Genomic DNA, 15,299 nt, shown 5'->3' on the forward strand with positions numbered 1-15,299 from the left:
GAAAACAAGCATTTTTCTGACTTAACAGTTGCACAGAAAGAGTATGCAGCTTGCTCAAAGTCACCAGGAAATTTGCCATAGAGTTAGAGGGTTACTACTAATTTTTGATAGAAATGGTACGTGTGCTTTAATGTGAGTATGGAAAAACAGCAAAGCTTAGTCTTAACCACTAGAGGTCACAAAAAGACAGCAGTAGGCATGTAAACTTAATATTTCCTGCTCGAAAACATTTTATTTAAATCAATGTAGTTTAAATTATTTGTACTTTATTTAAAGCAGTAAAGTAAGTATTTGGCAATAATTGTTTAATAAATGTTTGTGTATGATCAAACTTGGCCAAGCATTTGGTTTACCCTTTAATCGTAAAGGGTAATAGAAAACTTGTTTATCTGCAGAATGCTTATAACTGCATTTCTTTTTACTTTTTAGCTTATGATTGTGAATATTTCAATAAAGGTAAGTCCTAAAGGAGCTGATAAAATGTCAATAGACTCCTCGGTTTCTTTATATAAGTCTTAGTATAAAAATAATCGTGTTAATGAAAACAGTTGCAACTGATACATTATTTAAATAGCCAAGATTTTGTTTTACTGGTTTCTTTTGCTTTTTCAACGGCTTTTAATTTTATGGTATTTTTTATTCCTGGGCCTCCCCCAAGAATATGTGTTTAATTCATTTTAATTTTATGGATCATGATTAAACAATTAAATCATTAAGTAGTTAATAGACGGATCAACCCAGTAATACTGGTGGCACTACTTTCTTAAGGCATACTGCAGTTCAGAACTGAGTGCCAGTGGGTCTGTTAAACCATTCATGATCTACTCTGCAGCCTCCAGAGGGAGCTAGCTATAAAGATATTTCAACTTTCTGTGCCCAAATGGGGAATAACTCCCCGGTTTAGGGATTTCTGACCTAGCTTTAAGTTTCTGAGCAAGAAGCATTGCTGCTGCATTAGATTTGCTCTCAGAGAGAGGTGCAAAACTTGCACAAGGCGTTGGAGTAAACCTTGCATGTGCACTGGATGCTGTACTGCTGTGTTAACACTGGAATCTTTATTCAGACTATTTTAAAGTTATATAGCGAGTGTCTGCATAGTTAGACATGACATACTACAAGCCCTGCAAGGCAGCCTGATGTGAGGAACGGTCAGGACTCCTGCTATTTATTCTATAACTCTCTTTATCAAGCTCATGTAAAAGCCTGCCTATGCAGATGGCTTGTGATATTTTGGTCTTCTGTTAGACTTCATATTGTAGCAGCTCAACCCCAGAAAGATCTCAGAGAGAGACTGAGTTTAAATTAGAAGAGACTTGTGCAACGTTCCAGGCCCAAGCAATACGGCCAAGAAATTTAGATTTTCTGATATATTGACTGCTGAAAAGATTTTGAGAGGGTCAAATTGCTAATGCGGTGGGTTTTTATCTAAATCACTATTTAAGCCTTTAATTTAAATAAAGGCCAGTTGAATATAAGAGGTGATTGCATTTCCTTTTTGGTTGCTTTTGCTTTATAAATGAAATACAGTCTGATACTAGATAATCTTAGTGCAGTTGTAACAGATTGAAAGTGCAGTGCCTCTAACATCTGCAGTAGTAGTGAAGTTAGAGAGTAACAGATACTTTTAAAGTGTTTTATTACTTTTACTTGTTACTGGATTGTCACTGACAAAAATAAGTTGAAATAGTGGAGAGTTGTGCATATGATCAGCTTGTAATAAATATGGTTAGCATATACTTCTCACTTCTTAGCTAGCTTCTTACTGTTTGCTAATCCAGCTCATCAGTATACAACATAGGATGTTTCAGAGCTGCCAATGGGGAAAAAAATAATCTCTAAGCTTCAAGATTTTCTTTATAGTAGCATTCTCTAGAATTACTTGGTTTTTGAGACAAACTGTCTTAGAGCACAGAGAGGTTTAGTCTGTGTAACTTTGTCATGAATCCAGAGTGAAAGAGTTGCAGACCTGCTTGGAAGCAGGAGCAGAAGGTTTTTGTCTTTGGTAAGAGGACATTTTCAGCTGGTAGCTGTGGTTTCTCAAGTTTTGAATGGACTTGAGATATGAGATTTAAACATATAATAACATTTCCAGAACATTATATGTTTTACGTAATTTTTAAAATGTTTTCCAATCTCCTGCACTGAAAGTAACCAGGTATCACTGTACATGTTTAGGCATGGGCTTGTGTCCTAACTAGCCATTCATGCCTTCAGAATCTAAACCTCTGGTTGCAGTGCAGCCTCCTCAGAATTTCAAAACTTAGTAAATTTTAAGATTAGGGAGAATATGAGGGTAGGCTGCAAAGTGCCATCCAAACTTTTAACCTGTTGGAATAGATTTTAAGGGTCAGTGGTATTGGCTGCAACTATCATCTGGGAAGTTCTGGGACTCTTCTACTGTAGATGTATGCTAGCTGTGTCCTGGCCTGTGGGTAAAATGGTAGTGAGGTGAATCGCTCACACGTGGTCTAAAATGCCTGGCTTTAGCAGAGAAGTTTACAAAAGTAATTTCGAATAACATTTTAAAATAAACTTTAAAATACTTTTCTGCAGTGAAATTGGAACAGAGTGAGAAGGTGTGACGTTGTAAGATTTGTAAAATAACTGCATGCTTTTGGCTTTTTTTCTTATAGGTGAAATATGACCATTTGTTTGCTCATGATGCTGATTTCTTCCTGTCTTACTTCCCAGTGGTTACATTTGTGTATACACTGTTCAAGTTCTTTGATACTTGGTGACAACAAACTTCTGTTCCTTGCAAAATGCCTCACATTAATAAAATAGGTTTTAAAGAATAGTAAGAAATGTATAATCAGTTCAACCATACAAATAAACGATTTAGAGGGATCCCAGGGTGGTCCATAGAACACTGTTTACTTCTAAATCAAATAATCGAGGAGTGAGCTAACTTTAATAAAGTGACCATGAAACCGAAGTGAATGAGAGGGAGGAGAAGGAGAAGCTAATCTTGAACACTGTAACTGGGTATTCTGGACAGTTTTCAGCACAAGTATTTTTCTAAAAAAGTTTGACTTTGTTTTGGTAGTCATTGTAGTTTAGCACATGGCATCTAGAGATGTTTTCAGAGTGAAGTTGTGTTGTATCACAATATTCAGGGCTCAAGCATTTGTGACATTTGACATTAAAGGTAATTCTGATTTTTTTATTTTTAATTTTTTTTTCCCCTTTAACAGCTTTGGGAAAGGGCCCCTACAAACTGGTCAGCTATTTGGATGGAGAATTTGTAATGGCGGTGAAACTGGTGGATGGTGTTGTTTTTCCAGTGAGAGAAGATGATATTGTTCCTGGACATGCAGTGAGCTTTATGCTGACTTCAGGACTTTATAAACCCAAAGCACATGGTAAAGTTGCAGTAATCTAAAGGCTTACATAAAGCAGAGCAAATTCTGCCCTTGAATATAAGCCTACATTTAAGGATACACCTGGGTCAAAAAATCTTTTCATTACCCGTCAGTTGATTGTGTACTTTAATTTTTTCTGCCAAAATTTTCATTTGTTTGGTTTAATTAGGTTATTGTAGCTTTATAAACAGATAGTTTTAGTTTAAAACAACAGCCCCCTGCCCCAACCTTCAGAAGCACCAAACCAGTGGTGTAGCCCAGTGCTCCAGTTAATGTGTTGCTCCCTCCACCTTTCCTCTGGCAGGACTGGGACATGGGAAAGAATGGGAGAGAAATGATACAAGAAAAGTACTCCCTAATTCACTTGCTTTCCACCATCACTCATTGTCTGCCCACTTGTACAGGGGTGCCCATTGGCACTAACCTGAGCTGTGTAAGGGTGTATACTGCAAATTTGTCTCCTTCACATCCTAACTTAAGTTTTCACTGAAGGAATGCGTTGCTTATTCAGCAGATGAAAGAGGTCTTGCACACATTCAGACAGGTAGGGAAAGCTTACAGGAATATATTCAGCACTTTGTGACACTGATTTCTTTGTTGCAGTTGTGTCTGCATACAGTTTTTATGCCCACCAAGCCTTTAATGCCTACTAGAATCTCAATACAGTTTTACTGCCCAGAGCCCCCTGATTTACCTCTTTGGACAGCCTGAAGGTGGCTGTCTTTGTGTAATCAAAGAAGGGATATAGGTCAGTTGAAAAAATGGCAGGCATTTGATTAGTAATACTGCTGTCTGTAGAACTGACACAAGAACTCATGTAACAGAATATCCAGGGCCAGATCTCTTTTGTTAGTCATAGTTTTGAGACACTTGAGCATTATGTTCAATTTAGGTTTGGAAAGGGAAGGTCTATCCTCCTGTTCTATTCCCATATAAAAATCTCTCACTCAGAATTTAACCTGGCAAATGGAATCTGTGCCTTATGGTCCAATTTGAGCAAATGGCATTTCACCATCTGGCCATGGAGGAGTTTATACAATCAATATGATATTTTTCATATCTGTGTCTTCATTTATATATCTGTGTTCGTGGTTCTCTGGTGCCTCAGAAAAATTGATGTGTTTTCATCAGTTTCAGACAAATCATAGACAGTGGAAAGTTTTGGGCATTGATGTACAGATTTGCTATATGTCAGGTATTATAAATCACACTGTTGTTACTTATCAAATATCTACTTACTGCAGACAATTAATAAAATATTCATAAGTGCCACTGTGGTTTTCAGATTAATACAAGTTTTTATGCTCAGAAAACAAGTGGTTCTTCCAGCAGTTGTTTTACCAGAATATGATAGCTTGTCTGTTTAAAGGAGATCATTTGTTTTCTATGCATTCTTTTTTTCAAGAAATGCTACCCAGACCTGGAGGGTTAGTTGATTTTACAGTAGTTTAATGGCTGTTTTCGAATAGCAGAGCAAAATAGAATGAAGTAATTCTGTGAGCGACAGATGCCTATAATAGGTTCAAGATCTGCCACTCTGCAACTGGTTGTACAGAGGCTTGCTTGAAATCAGCAGTATTGTTTTCAGGGTAAGCTATCATGTGGGTACGTTTGCCAGAAAACAGACTTTGCTGTTAACATTTTTAAGGGAAGGGCTAGAGGGCTGACCGCTTGGAAATTAAGACATAAAGCTGTAAGCTGAATGCAGAATACAATTTTGTAATTTATTTTTAATGAAATATTGAGCTCTTAAGCTATAAATTCCTGATGGCAAACATTACTTGTAAAGCTAGTTAGATGAAGTTTAAATTTTTATTAAATAAATGCCTTAGTGGAGGCTGTAACTGAAGTTCTGCTTGACTGTGGGGCTATATTCCTTTATCCTGGTGTGGGTAAATGTCTTAATCTGCTTGTATTCCTGTTGAAATATGTAGGGTATTTAGGAAACTAAATATCCATCAGAATCTAGCAGTCTGAAATGGATATATAGTATATTTTCTTACCAGATTCAGGCTATTTTCACTGATAGGGCCAAAGTCAGTTTTCACTGCTCATGCTACAAATATCGGTAGTGGTACATCAGAATGGGTTTAGTTTGTTATAAATATATATGCAAGTAAATGAGTTCTATGTGTGTTTTTCAGATTCCAACTTGATTTCATTTGAAACAGCTGAGAGACCAAACTATTTTCTTCACTTGGCCTCCAATAATACTCTTGTTGTTTCTAAATGGGAAAAAAGAGAAGCATTTCACAACAGATCTACATTTGTCATTCATAAGAATACATGGCTTTCAGGATACAGTTCCTTTGAGTCATTTGCAGAACCCGGATACTTCATCCACATTTCAGCCTCTTCAGTTGAGCTTTTGAAGTACCATCATTCAGAGGAGTTCAGACTGTCGACCCTTTTTAAACTTGTAGGTAGGTAATTAAAGTTGTATTTTATGAACGGCAGTTTTCTCCCTGTGAAAATACATGAAAATACAATTGCTAAATGGTACTGATATTTTCCGAGGTGATGAGATTGACTACTTCTCCCCTACATCACTGGGATCTGTGGGTAATCTGTGGCACACAGGCTCAAAATCTTCCCTGAGGTTTGTAGTGAGTATGAGTCAAAAGCCATTAAGCAGCCTAACACAGAATTTTGGTCTATTTGCTAATGGATTTTGGATATACAGAGCTTAGTGTACAGCTTCTGGTCAATACTTGCTTTGTAGATAGTGAGGAAATTCTTAAGGAGTAGAAAATTCATGCCGATGAACAATGGATTCATGAAAGGAATAGCTTTTAGAGATGCGTTCAGTTCTTTTCTAAGGTCTGTGGGTGATATTTTCCCCTCCTTTCCCTTTGCCACAAAGAGAGAGTTTTCTGTTAGGTGCATTCTTGGTGCAAGCTTTGTGGCCTCTTCAGAACTCATGCCATCCAGTACTAAGAACATTGCCTGTAGATTACACTTCTCAAACCCCATGTTTTCCCTGAAATACACCTTGACCTTTATCTGTATATCCACTGACAGAGGCTGTGCCTTTTGGGATGTTATACCCTAGTGTTTCAGGCATCATGTAGGTGGAGATGTATGCCTCTTCTTGGGGATCTGCATGTCTATTTCTCTAATACTTCTTGGACTGCTACAGCTCTTGCATACACAACGTAGAGTGATGTACGAGTGTTTCTACCTACTTGAGAGATTCCCATTCCACTGAGACATAAGGATCAGAAATGTAGGAGATATTCTTAATACTCTGTAGGAGCTGGATCAGAAAGTTGCTCCTACAAGAACTGATGACAGAAAACACACGTTAAAAAAAATTACTAATCAATCAAGCTCTTGCTTTTTTAGATTAGTAAGGAAAAGAAGCAATAACTGTCTTCACATATTCTTAAACACTTGGGAACCATGTGCTGAAATTAAGATGGCCTTACAGGTTAAGAACGATATGCGAGAGTTATATTGGCCTTTAAATTAAGAAAACCAAGATTATTCATGAAACTGCCATTTGCATTAGTGTCTGCTTGCCTTGATACATCAGATACAGCAAATGCATTCATATGACTTCATGAACTTCAGTGACAACTGTTACTTACTGAAACCACTGGCATTTGTGTGGTATATAAAATTCCATAATCACTACAAGTGTTTATTTTAATGTTCTAAAGCTTTTTATTGTGCTGTAATTTTAAATGCAGTAGTAATTATTTACTAGGTTAGCAATTCTTGGCAATACCATTTTTTAAACCCAGTTTTTCATTCTCTGAAACAGAAACTTGTTTTACAAGCAGAGAAAGAAAGTGAAATATTGTAACAAATGACGCATGGCCTGGCCATGTTTTATAGTGACCATTTTGAATCTCAGCACAGACAAATCTGAAGCAGGCACTGACTTCTATGACAGAAGAGGCCAACTGTATGCCTCATGGAGCTTCTTGTTATCAAAACATTGAATTAAAGTGTTAATGGTGGCATTGTGAATCTGCTGATGTTTTGCGGTGCATTATGCTGACAGCCTAATGCAGCTGTTGACTGGCACACTCCAACTTCAGAAAAAATGACAGATTTTGTCATTGCCAAATGCCTGTTGCTTCTTGACAAATGGTTGTAATCACAGAGCTGTTGAGGGTTTTGAACAGCAGAATTATAGAGCTAATGCTATTACCAGGATGTTCTTACAGCATTTCAAGCAAGGAACTTTTTTTGGACATAACAAAAATATCTCCTTGGTCTTTTATCTTTGAGGGAGGAATGAAGAAGTTTAAAACATGTTTCAATTCTCAGTGGTCGTCCATTAACACAGAGTGGTATGTCTTTTCAAGTGTGAAGTCTTTTTACCCTTCAGTCATTATACCAAAAAATCCTATCTATGCCAATGGAAAACTAAAACAATTTACCTCAGCAAGTGGGATCAGATCAAATGATCAAGAGGCATTTCATTAATCACCACATCCGAGGGCTTGGGTTTCAGAGTTTTATAAGCAAGAAACATAGAGCTCGAATCTTTCTCCAGTGTACTTTCACAAGGGCCAGCCTGCTGATGTAGGGTAATTACATGGTCTAAAAATACAGCAGCATTTGTTTAAGTTAATGGAAAAGTTACACCAGCTCCAGAGTGCACAGGCAAAAGCGTATTGAGTTTCCTGCTGACTATTGTAAATGCTTTGCATATTAGATCAGAAACTCTTGAACCGGGAACAGATATTCCTGCGGAATCAGAGGATAAATATCGGGAGCAGAATAATAGGCCCAGTAAATCCTCTTGGCCAGAAAGTTCCTCATGAGACTTCTTCATGCTCTGTGACGCACATTCAAAAGGAAGAATTTTAAACGACCTGATCACCACAGCAATAGATACATGTTTGTTTAAAGTCAGCTGACGAGTCACTTTTTCCAGTTTCAGAGCAATAAATATTGTCACATTGAAATACTTTGACTATAAATTGCGCAGATGTGATGGGCTAACACTGCAAAGTATTTTCCATGAGAAGTCACTTCAGCTTTTAAGTTGGGTTATCTTCATCATACTTAGATTTGTCTGCTGTCCTGTCCCCACAAACATTTGAGGCTTTGGGTTGATAACTGAATTTGAGTATCTAGAGTATACTTACTCACAGGAAAATACATTTTGCATTTTATACAGGAACTTTTACAAGCAATGGACTGGTATATGTATTCAGTCAAAAGAAAGAATACACTTAGCTTTACCAGGTGGACAAGCACAGAGATGTCATGTAAGAACAATCAATTCACATTTGACATTGCTGGGAAATTAGTGAATGTAGGGAATTGGTGATCTTTTCATGGATATAGCTGCAGTTTCCTTACCCTTTTTTAAAATAACATGCTCAAGCTAGTTACCTTTTACATTTCATAGAATTATCATAATACGCTTTACCTTTTTAAGATCAATGTTAGTTTTATATATATATATTATAAAAATGTAATTTGCTCAATATGAGTTCTGCAGCAAAGTTCTTAATGTTAATTATGTGCTTTAACAGCTAACTTGCTGTAAATATAAGGCCTGTTTCAGAGAGAATTTTCAGCTAAAGCTAAAATCTCAAGATGTACTAAGTATATGCATACTGCAGAGGTGTTGTCTAAGTTTGATAGAGGGCATTTTTGGTTGCTTTTAATGTTTGCATCATAATTAACTGAAACACATTCAGGAACATAATACAAAACTGAAAATTGAATGAACGTTAATTCTTTTACAGAAGCATCTTGCATCCTAAGTGATATCATTGACTATTTTAACTTCAGCTTCCTCTTATCTATTTCCATCAGTAGAATTAATTTTCTAGAATGTCATGTTTCACTTACAATGAGTTGCTCTTAAGTTTAATTTGAGCTCATGTGCTTTGTCAGTCCAAAAGATCATGACATGGAGCCTGGGACTGGATAATGCTGAGCAACCACTGTTGTACCTGTAAATCCTGGGTATGTCACTGAACACATCTGCTCTGTAGGTCTTGGAATCAGACTGAGGTTACTGTAGAATTATAACATCTGTCCTATTTATACCACATTTGAACTCTCATTTTTGCCTGAATAAATGGGAAGAGATTAAATAGTTACATTAACAAGATTATATTCCTCTATGATGGTAATAATAAACTAAAACAGAAGTATCTGAGAGGTAGATGATTATACATGTTTTCAGTGATGTTTTGGCTGGGCACAAAGTTCAATTTTTCAAGTGATATTTGCTTACATTTCTCCTTGCAGAAACTTAAGAGTCATGGGCAGAGTTAGTTAGTAGTTTGTGTGTGTTAAGTGGGTAGATAGGATTTCATGTTTCTAAACTTGTAACTGAGGAGATAGGCAATCTACGTTACTAAGCAGAGTTTTACTGCCATTATAAATAGAACTAATTCTAAAGCAAATTTTGTTCCTACTAGATTTTTTGAAATCTTTAAGAAAAGTAGCAAAACATAAAAAAGTGTCAGGTGAGAATGAAAACCCAAATACTTAACATTTTTTCCTTATTTTTAAAACCTTTATTTTAAATACATTTACTAACATTAGACCATTTTAAATTTTAGGGTGTTGGGGTTTTTTTTTAAAGTAGCCATTTTTTCTACATAGCATGAAATTATTAATAATATGCAGATTGTGACAATGGCAAATTTTGTTCCTGTGGGGTAAAAGCATAGGAAAAAAAAAGGCAGGATGGACTTGTCAACACACAAAAAAGTGACCAAGCTACTAAGAAAAGTTGTATCTTAACAGAACACCACAGTCTGTCAGTGATAAAAAATTGAAATTCTTCATTCAATGTAGCAACTGTTCTCATTACTACAGAAATACTTTTGAAAGCCACAAAGAATGAAAATCGTAAGTTACAGGGTACAAAATGCTTCTCTGATGTCCAAGCAAGTGAGAATACAATGGAGTCAGGGAATATCTTTTAATATATTGTCTTTGGCAACGTGTATACCTGCGTTTGTACAAAAGCTGTCTGCTGTGTAGCATGTCGATATGCTCAGCTCCTGTTAGGTAAAAGAACTGTGGGCTCAGTTGGCATGTCAGCTGGAATGACTGTCATCCAGGGCATAATTTACCATTTTGTGAAGGATTTGCTGTGTCACCAAACAGGAGACAAATGCTGGTAGACCTCACCAGGAGACACATGGTTATTTTCAAATGCCATGACAAATCTTTTTGAGGAACACATGCCTGCTATAAGAAGCTTGACTCATTGTCTGTAAACTGTGTACCATTCTTTTGTTGTGAGTGAACAGTACTGTTGCACAGAGTACAGTAAGCTCGTATTACTGGTTGCTGGAGGGGGAATTTAAGTATTAAAAAAATGGGAAGCATGTGGTGGAGGTGGCTGATTAGCATCCTGGCTAGCATAAAGCATTTGTGCGATGACACTGGTGAAATTCACAGTTTCTGAACTGTGGTAGTTTCTGTCACGGGAATAGCAGTATAGTCGTAGCAATAAACCTGAGGTTGGCCTGATGTGCAAGTCAGTGTCTAAAATCAATACAGAGAGTGAAAGGAATATTTTATTCAGTTTAGGGAGAGGGATGCTTTAAAGCTTTTCCTTATACCCTACTGATTGTGGGTATTGTGGCCATAGTTAATATGATGTATGTGCTAAGAAGAGGTGAAATAATGTATTTTAGCTAGGTATACAGTTACTTCATTGTCCTCTTAGCTTAGTCTTGAATTCATGTTTGTTCAGAACACAGCTCTGTGTCTCTGTTTCTCCTCCCCGTCATTTTCTGTCTAATCTCTATTTAATCTAAACTTTGTAAGCAGGAACTGCATCTTGTTGTGGTTTTTTGGAGTGTTTTGGTTTTGTTTGTTTGTTTTGTTTTGTTTTGTTTTTTCACGCTGGCTTGCACAGTCAATGAGCTCGGTCCTTGGGCCACTCAGGCATTCCAGAAGTCATACTGCCAATAGTGAAAAGTTTAAATATGATGAATGACTGAATGGACATTTTGCTACTGCTGGAAAGGCATTTTCTCATAATCTTTATTTTCACAGATTTCATCATATCTGATGGGTTTACTGAGACACACTGAAAACTTTTGAGATACTGGAAACCAATTCATGCAATATATTCAACTCTTGCTGTGGTGATTCGTTCTGTTCTATTATGTAATTTACACAGTAAAATACCTAATACAGCTTGGCCTGGTTTATTCAATTGTCTAAAATCCCTTGACTGGAAAATTCAATGTCTATTGGTTCTACAGCTCTTCTTTGAAAACATATTTAAGACCAGGTTCATGGATTCATCTGTTGTCCATACTTCTTTCTGCAGAAGTAGAGACAAAATTCGCAGACAAGCATGACTTTGTTTGCTCTTGACTGAAAGCAGTGTTTATGAACCACTCAACAAATGCTACACCTTCATGTAGAAATTCACCCTATTACCTACCAATGCCTGCAACACCAGCAAACTGTGAAACCTTGAGGGAAATGTGGCAGACATTTCATAAAAGTCCAAGTTTGGAGAATGGGAGATGGTATATTAATCCCAGCACTTGGAAGTGTTAATTCATGATCACTCTTCTGCTAAACTGAGAAACTAACGTTCTTCATCAGAATACAGTATGTTCTGCAAAGCTTGTGCCTTTATTGTGTTTGAAACTTGTTATTAATGGAGAGGTTGGTGGCAAGCATTAAAAGTTATGGATCTGTCTCTACTTAATCTATGGTAGTCTGATGAATGAGATTTCCTAGGTTCCACTTGGATATACTGTTATTGCTGGTTATTACCGCTGTTAGTGATTGCCTGTGCCAACAGGCCACTGATATGTTCTGTCTTTTTGTCATATATTTTCTTCTTTTGTCCTTAAACCTTACCACCCTGACCTGTCACTGTGCATACAAAACCTCATACACCAGTCAGCAAAATGTATGGAAATAATTCCTTTCCTCCATTAGATTTAAGCAACTTAAGTTTGTTTCACTAGAAGGGGTCACAGAAGAATTCAGTGACATTTAATGAGCTTTTTAGTGGAATGTAATTTTATAAATGCATTTGTTACTGTTGTAAGAATCATGTTATCAAAAGCAGTGATATGTCCTTGGATAGAGTGGCATGTAAAACCGGTAACGCTAGATGGCAACATACACACTCTTTTGTTGTGAGTTTCATTTATACCTTTGATTTAAGATAATTATTTGTATTAAAAAGAAGACATTAATGGTTAATAGTGGCAGAGAGATAATTGCCCGTAAGTGCCAATGTCCCTAAATTGCAGGAAGAACAATTTCTTAGGATCTTCATGGAAAAATTGAATGTCTAAAGAAGATGTAAAAGAGCCACTCTGTATCTCAGTCAAGCAAAGGTCGGCAAAACTATAAAGCAAAAAGTCTTCAAAAGACCAAAAATGGAAACTTCTAAGTAGTAAGCATTTTCTTTTTGGTCACTAATATAAACATTGTTTAAGAAACAGCTGCTCTTCATAGGCTCTGAACAACACAGCTCTAAGATCAGGTTTACAAATCCAGAGGGGACCCATATGTCACAATGGTGATCTTCTGCAGGCATAAAGGTAAGGGAACACTGCTCTGCCCTGACTGCTGCAGGAAGGAGCTGGGATAGGCTGATGTAGTTCAGGTACTGAAATCCAGATATATTGCCTAAGCCATGCAGGAATTGAAGGAGCCACTGAGCTAATGCAGCATTGTACAGGAAACAGTTCTGTGTGCAGATGGAGCAGGGTTGTAGTGAAACGGAAAGCATGATGCTGCATTTGAACATAAAAGTGCGTGTCACTCACATGATGATTGTCACAAATTTGTTTCTCAGATTTTACAGTCTATTTCTTCTTTGCTTTAATTTTGTAAAGTTCCTGCATAATTTAAACAGCACTGGAAGTATAGCTTCTCCTTATTTTTGTTTATCCTCACTTTGAAGTTTAACTCTTTCTCTATCTAAATTTGTATTTGGGGATTCAATTATGTGAATTTATATTCTTTCAATAAACACTGTCTGCATAGATACTCTGAAGGCAGGGGTTTTTTCCTTATTGTTTGGTAGTTGGTTGGTTGGGTTTTTTTAATTTGTGTAGTGTTTCAGTTAGTATTGTTAGTATTTTGTCTGGTGAAGTATGTTTTCAGTTACATTTTGCAAGACTACATGTCTCATCTCATCTGTGTTACTTTGTTCATTGTAGGAGAAGTTAGAATTTCAGATTCAAAATGTTTTGAGGTTTGAATTAATTTCTCTTTGAGTGGCTATCTTATACTGCTTTGAGAAGATCAACTGTTAAGATGTATTGCGTTAAAGAGCCTAAACTGACATAATTTCTGCTTCCTTTATTTGAAATGGTGGGTTTGCTTTTAAAATGCAGTTGTATCATATAAATTAGGTACACCTTTGTGCTATACCAGCAAATTTTACACATGAAGCAAACAGCTGTTAAGATACATTATGTTATAAAGAGTATCAGTGTATCCAACTGATGCTTTTTATTTTTATTCTAATAGCAATAATTGTACTGAATCAACATAATTTTGCATTTTGTTTGAATAACCAAACATAGTTTCATTGTTGATACAGTTGTTAAAACTTAAAAACAGCTCTAGCTTGCCTGGCTTCATTTTCAAGTGATTGTAATATTCAGTAAATGTGGATAATTCAATGTTGTGTTTTATACTACAAAGAGTAAAACAGGCTGCAGAGCCAGTGCTCTTTAATATAATCTGCATAAACATAAACTGTTTATCTATGCTTTAAAGACCTTAGCTGTTCATAAAATATTACCAAATTTATTTGTAGAGAATAGAGGTACAAACAGTAAGAGATTTAGAGCTGCAGTGAACTTAAAGCATGCCTCTTAGTGATATGTATTTGTGTGTGTTTCTAGAAATATATGAGAATAACAGGTTTTGATTCTTTTTCAGATGTCAGATTTAAATTTCTATCCCGTTCTGCATGTGAGTGGCATTATGATGCCTGTACAAGCCCTTGTTTCAAGACATGCAGGGACCCATTGGGAAAAACCTGTCAGGCAGTACCGAAGTAAGTATCTGTATTTTTTTGGAAAATTGTGTACCTTGGGTAGTATGCTTATGCAGCATAGTAAGAATATGAGGGACCAGATGTAGGCTCGGTATAGCAGGATGGTGTCCTTGCATAAGGAGGAAAGTGAAGGAGAAAAGAAATGGAATACAACCTGCTGTGGCAGCTATGTAAAAGTGACATTTCAGTTGTTAGATAAGTATTGTGAGACTCTGAATGACTAGAATATTTTTAACTTTTAAGCTGGGGGGGATATTATAGAGTATTAATAAAGAGAGGTGGTTACAAGTTTGTTTCAAAGCATTGTGCCCCTACTTTTTCATTATGACATTGCAACAGCCATATCTGTCCTTCTTGCCTTTTCCTTCCAGTTGGAATTTGTGCTAAGTACCTGGTAAAACTGGCATTTGGATTCTGGTGTTCAAAAAATGTTTGGTATTTCTTAAGCAATAGCATTCACTATTGAACTTGCAGCAACTCATTTCAAAGGGTATTGCAAAGTTAATGCTTGAGCTTCCATCTGAGTAGGAAAGGAAACCATGGCAATGACACTTAGAAGGGGGTGGGGGGGGGAGGTACACTGAGGTGATGAGATTTAGGTAGAACAAGACTGTCTACTTAAAACCACTTTCTAAATAAATTGTGTTTTCCAAAAATTAAATGCTTAATCCAGATACTGTTCAACTAGTTAATACTTACTGTTTTTCTTTTAGAGTGGAAGGATGCATCCCTGCTTGTCCTCTCAATATGTTGCTGGATGAAATCACTCAGAGATGCGTGTATTTTGAAGACTGTATGTTTTCAAAATTATATAAATTATGTATGATATGTAGCTTATTAATTTCTTGGATCTTCAGTCAGATTTTCAAATGTCGATGCTTAAATTTGATTAACTATGACATTAGTTACATGAATCTTGAGCTCACAGAACATCTGGTTTTCTTAAAATA

The 15,299-nt window shown here is 36.4% G+C and overlaps 1 protein-coding gene across 3 annotated transcripts in view; it reads left to right on the forward strand.

The window, feature by feature from the left end:
* The window catches only part of OTOG (otogelin), a 103,498-nt gene that overhangs the window by 56,271 nt on the left and 31,928 nt on the right, over nucleotides 1-15,299 (forward strand). For all 3 annotated transcript variants that reach the window (XM_026850375.1, XM_026850377.1, XM_026850378.1), the window contains 5 exons: nucleotides 430-456; nucleotides 3,195-3,362; nucleotides 5,507-5,785; nucleotides 14,232-14,349; nucleotides 15,063-15,142. In XM_026850375.1, coding sequence (XP_026706176.1) covers nucleotides 430-456; nucleotides 3,195-3,362; nucleotides 5,507-5,785; nucleotides 14,232-14,349; nucleotides 15,063-15,142 — 672 coding nt within the window. The remainder of the gene's footprint in view (nucleotides 1-429; nucleotides 457-3,194; nucleotides 3,363-5,506; nucleotides 5,786-14,231; nucleotides 14,350-15,062; nucleotides 15,143-15,299) is intronic.

Source organism: Athene cunicularia (assembly GCF_003259725.1).
Source record: "Athene cunicularia isolate RWA chromosome 5 unlocalized genomic scaffold, athCun1 chr5_part2, whole genome shotgun sequence".
Taxonomy (NCBI): Eukaryota; Metazoa; Chordata; class Aves; order Strigiformes; family Strigidae; genus Athene; species Athene cunicularia.